The 4,493-nt window shown below is 52.2% G+C and overlaps 1 protein-coding gene across 1 annotated transcript in view; it reads right to left on the bottom strand.

Moving 5' to 3' along the window:
- The window catches only part of RBBP7 (RB binding protein 7, chromatin remodeling factor), a 26,399-nt gene extending 22,800 nt beyond the window's left edge, over nt 1–3,599 (bottom strand). Inside the window, exons 1-2 of the mRNA XM_007122709.2 lie at nt 3,280–3,599; nt 2,316–2,460 (exon numbers count right to left, since the gene is read on the bottom strand). Coding sequence (XP_007122771.1) covers nt 2,316–2,460; nt 3,280–3,295 — 161 coding nt within the window. The 5' untranslated portion in view covers nt 3,296–3,599. The remainder of the gene's footprint in view (nt 1–2,315; nt 2,461–3,279) is intronic.
- Between the last annotated feature and the right edge of the window lie 894 nt (nt 3,600–4,493).

Below are 4,493 nucleotides of genomic sequence, written 5' to 3' on the forward strand. Positions count from 1 at the left end.
AAGTGAGAGAGTGGCATGGACATATATACACTATCAAATGTAAAACCGATAGCTAGTGAGAAGCAGCCACATAGCACAGGGAGATCAGCTCGGTGCTTTGTGACCACCTGGAGGGGTGGGATAGGGAGGGTGGGAGGGAGGGAGACGGTGCTTTGTGACCCCCTGGAGGGGTGGGATAGGGAGGGTGGGAGGGAGGGAGACGCAAGAGGGAGGAGATATGGGGATGTATGTATATGTACAGCTGATTCGTCTGTTATATAGCAGAAACTAACACACCACTGTAAAGCAATTATACTCCAATAAAGATGTTAAAATAAATAAATAAATAAATAAATAAAAATAAAAGACTTCAGTAAACAGCATTCACTGAAATACAAATGGAAAAAAAGGGATATTCCACCCTAACAAATGATTTCTGAATAGGAAAGGGTGGGAGAATTACCATCAGTCACCATTTACTGTGTACTCACTCTGCGCCAGCACTTAAACATGCATGATCTTATTTACTTCCTCAAGTGTAGGCTGTCAGAACCATCAGCACCTCCATTTACGGACCAGACTACTCCAGAATAGAGACTGACCAACTTGCCCTAATTCACAAAGCTAAGAAGCAAGGGGCAGAATTCAAACTCACATCTCTAACCTTAAAGCCTCGGCTCTTTTCTATGGTTAGAATAGGTCAAAAAGATCCAAGCGAATGTAAATCATTTGCTTAACAGGAAGACACAGAGAGTCAAATGCACATGATGCCCTAAACCAGAACCTCAATACCCTGAAGCATGTGATGGTAAAAGTTATAAATGTCAAGGATTAGAAACCTCCACTATTTAGTTCTTGGCTCTTCTTCCCACATCTGCATATTTACATTGAGATTTTTGGGAGGCCCAGTGGAAGTCCCTAACTGTATGGAAGTCAAGTTCACATATGGAGAATCTGGCCATCATATGAAGAGTTTTATATGAAGGTAATTTACTTTTATTTTTAAAAGCTGATGCAAAATCCCCTAAGATTAGAGTTTGATTAATCCTCATTAAGTTATAGCCTCACAATACTCAAAATTTAATACACTTTTAAAGTACAAGGCCACGCGCACTGCAACGTAGAGTAGCCCCCACTTGCCACAACTAGAGAAAAGCCCGCGCGCAGCAATGAAGACCCAACGCAGCCAAAAATAAATAAATAAATAAATTTATATTAAAAAAAATAAAGTACAAGGCCAAGTTCCTACTAGGAAAAGTTCAACTGTATGAGAAAGATAACCTAGTGCAGAGGTTGCCTCAACTCTGGGGCCACCTGGTTTGGGTTTGAAAGCCTGCTCCACCACTTACCAGCTGTGTGATGTGGGGCATGTTACGTCATATCTCAGCCCCAATTTCCACATGATGAAAAAAAAATGATAAAAAGTAATTACTGCACTGTTGTATTAAACCAAATACTAGGACATAAAGCTCTTCAGATGCGCCAGGCCCTGTTCTAAGTGCTCAATAAATGTCAGCCATTATTACCAGAGAAATTTTACAAAGAGGTGCAAAGAACACTTTTTTTTTTTTTTTTTTTTTTTTTCCCTCGGTACGCGGGCCTCTCACTGTCGTGGCCTCTCCCGCTGCGGAGCACAGGCTCCGGACGCGCAGGCTCAGCGGCCATGGTCACGGGCCCAGCCGCTCCGCGGCATGTGGGATCTTCCCGGACTGGGGCACGAACCCGCGTCCCCCGCATCGGCAGGCGGACTCTCAACAACTGCGCCACCAGGGAAGCCCCAAAGAACACTCTTATAAAAACCAACAGCAACCTCAAAGTGTATCCCATACTATAGGCCAACAACACCACCTTTTCGTTGGTAAACTGCTGCTAAATTCTCTTCACCTTTGCCAATTAAAACGTATTCATCTTGGGGGCTGGTTACAAGAGTGTATTCACTTTGTAAAAATTCATCAAGCCACACGCTTATGATTTGTGCACTTTTCTGTACATATGCTATTTTCCCATAAAGTTATAAAGAAATCCATTAGTCTGGGGCCCAAAGAAATGCTGATCTATATTTAAGTCCAAGAAATGTCAAATATATCCAGTGCATCCTACATATATCCTTAATCTCACAACAGATTCTTTGTCCCCTTTTAACGCCACATTTATACGTCAGAAACCACCCCATAAATCGCTTAAGTCTTGAAAATAAAAATCACCTGCCACATCACGCAAGGTCTAAATTGATTACTTGCTTATGTTCTATGTATAAAACGCCCAAAAAAAACAAACTAGGAAATTCAAGTCAATAGTTAAATTTATGCGAAATAAAAGTTGCCAGAAACCCTTACTTAGTCACTTCAGGAAGCCACTGAACGGTAAGACTCGGCCACTGAAGAGCATGGGTCATAACCAGGTCATACAGAAACGGTGTATTCTTCTTCCAGATTTTATATTCTTCATTGATGACACGCTCCTCCACAGTATCTTCAAACACTGAAATTTGGAGAAAGCCCACACGATTAAGTGGCTGAGAGGGATCGGAGTCATAATCTCCACTGGAGGTCACCTCGAGACGGCCACACCTAATCTCCTCTTTCCCTTTACCTCTAATTTGGACACGAACAACCAACTGCTCTTCCAGAACGTAGAGAGAATATTAACACCAGGGAGCTTATTTTTTGCACTTTAAAATCAATGCCGCCTGCGTATACAAAATTGGGTAATTACATAGACATCGCAATTGTTTTGCAGATTACAGCTGTTCGCACCTGTTCCAAGATGACGACCCGTATGTAGAGGACCTCTCGGACCCACCCGGCGAGACGAATCCACGTGTAGCGGAAACCCATCAGCCCGCTCCCTCCATCCCCCACCAGGAGAAGCCTCTGATCCCACGAAGCCCGCGTCGGCAGCCATAAGCCAGCGGGTTCCAGAATCCCCCGGACAAGGGCCGCGACCCCGAGGCGGTCGACGCGCGCGCGTGTTAGGAGGCGCCGTGCCCGCTTTCCGGCGGCTAAGGCCGCCTCCGCCCGGGGGCCTAGGGAGCGCCGCCGCCGGAGGGGGGTGGCGGGAGGGGAGGGTGGCGGGAAGGGGGCCCAACCCGCGGCCCCACACCCGGCTCCGGAAGTGCTCGGAGCCCTCCGCGCCGCGGCCCCGTCCCGCGTAGGCCCCTCGAAGCGCGCGCCGAGCCTCGCGCCCGGCCCCGCCCCCTGCTCCTCACGCCAATTCGCGCCTTTCGCCGGCGCGTGCCGCGGCCTCGCACGCCCGCCGCCCCCCGCCGCCCGGCGCGCGCCGCCCCGCAGGGCCTCTTACTCTCTTTACTCGCCATCTTGCGTCGAGTGTTCGCCCCTCGCCGCCTCCTCGGACTCCCCTTGCGAGCCAAGAGCAGCCCAACCGCAGGCGCTCTCTGCCTTTCCCAGGCACGTCACACACTTCTAGCTCTCGAAGCCTGAGCTCCGTCTTACAGCCTGGGTGCTCCCCAGACGCTGCGTCCTTCTCTCTTGCCTCCTCCCCGCTTACGGGTACCGAGGTCTGAGGCGCTCTTCTCTCTCTCTCCAAACTTGGAACGAGACTTTTCAACCCGCGCCTCCCAGCCCGCCCAGGCAGCTGAGCGCAGGCGCATCCGCCCTGGGAAAAGTGAGAGGCGGTGGCGAGGCGGGCCTGGGAGCCGACGGCTTCGTCGCCTCGACCAATGACGTGCGGCAGGCAGGTTTCACGCGGCGTTCGGAGGCGGGCTTCTGGGGGTGGGCGGGGCGTTCCGCGGCAGGAAGTTGGAGAGGCGCAGGCGCGAGGTCTCGCCCGGCGCTCCCAGGGCCGGCCGCGGGGGCGGATGGGGGTGCGCGGGGGTGGGGCGAAAGGAGGCGCGGCTTGCAAGCTGCGTGGGGGCTGCGAGCCCCGGGGCGGCGAGCCCTGAGGCCGCGGGGCGTGGCTGCTTGCAGCGGCCGTGGCCGTGGCGGTGGGGGTAGGGGGCAGGGAGGCTGCCGCCGCTTAGCCAAGCAAAATCTCAGAGCGAGAAAGGGAAATGGTTTCTAGTCTCGAGAGACTACCGTCCCCTCAAAGTCTCCCTGACAGTCGCGGGCATGCAATTCTCTGCACCCGAAAGTTCTCCCTCCAGCCGACTGGCCTTTTCTGGGGCCTGGTCGAGCCGAGGTAGGGTTTGTTGGAGGCAAAGGGAGCGTTTTGCAGAGGCCGCGGGCGTTTTGTGACTGCAGAAGCCGCCGGGCCTCCCGAGTAGGCTAAACCTGCGGCCTGTTCAGGCACAGGCCGCAAACGCTCCGAAAGTGATTTGAATTACATTTTTGTTTGTTCACAAATCTGAGTCCTTCAAATGATGTTTGAGGCCTCTCGTACTGCAGGGGATTTTGTCCCTGCACTGGCGTTCTGGTCTCTGTCCTAGCCCCGGGCCCTGCTGAGTCATACTTGTCACCTGAGGGGGTCCCAGTGTGGCCCCACCCCAAGCTGGCGAAGCTGGAAAGAGCTGGGCAGAGCTGACCTGGCGCCGGCTTGCCGGAGGCTTGCTCTGCCTT

The sequence above is a fragment of the Physeter macrocephalus genome, chromosome 21 (assembly GCF_002837175.3).
Source record: "Physeter macrocephalus isolate SW-GA chromosome 21, ASM283717v5, whole genome shotgun sequence".
In the NCBI taxonomy this organism is placed as follows: Eukaryota; Metazoa; Chordata; class Mammalia; order Artiodactyla; family Physeteridae; genus Physeter; species Physeter macrocephalus.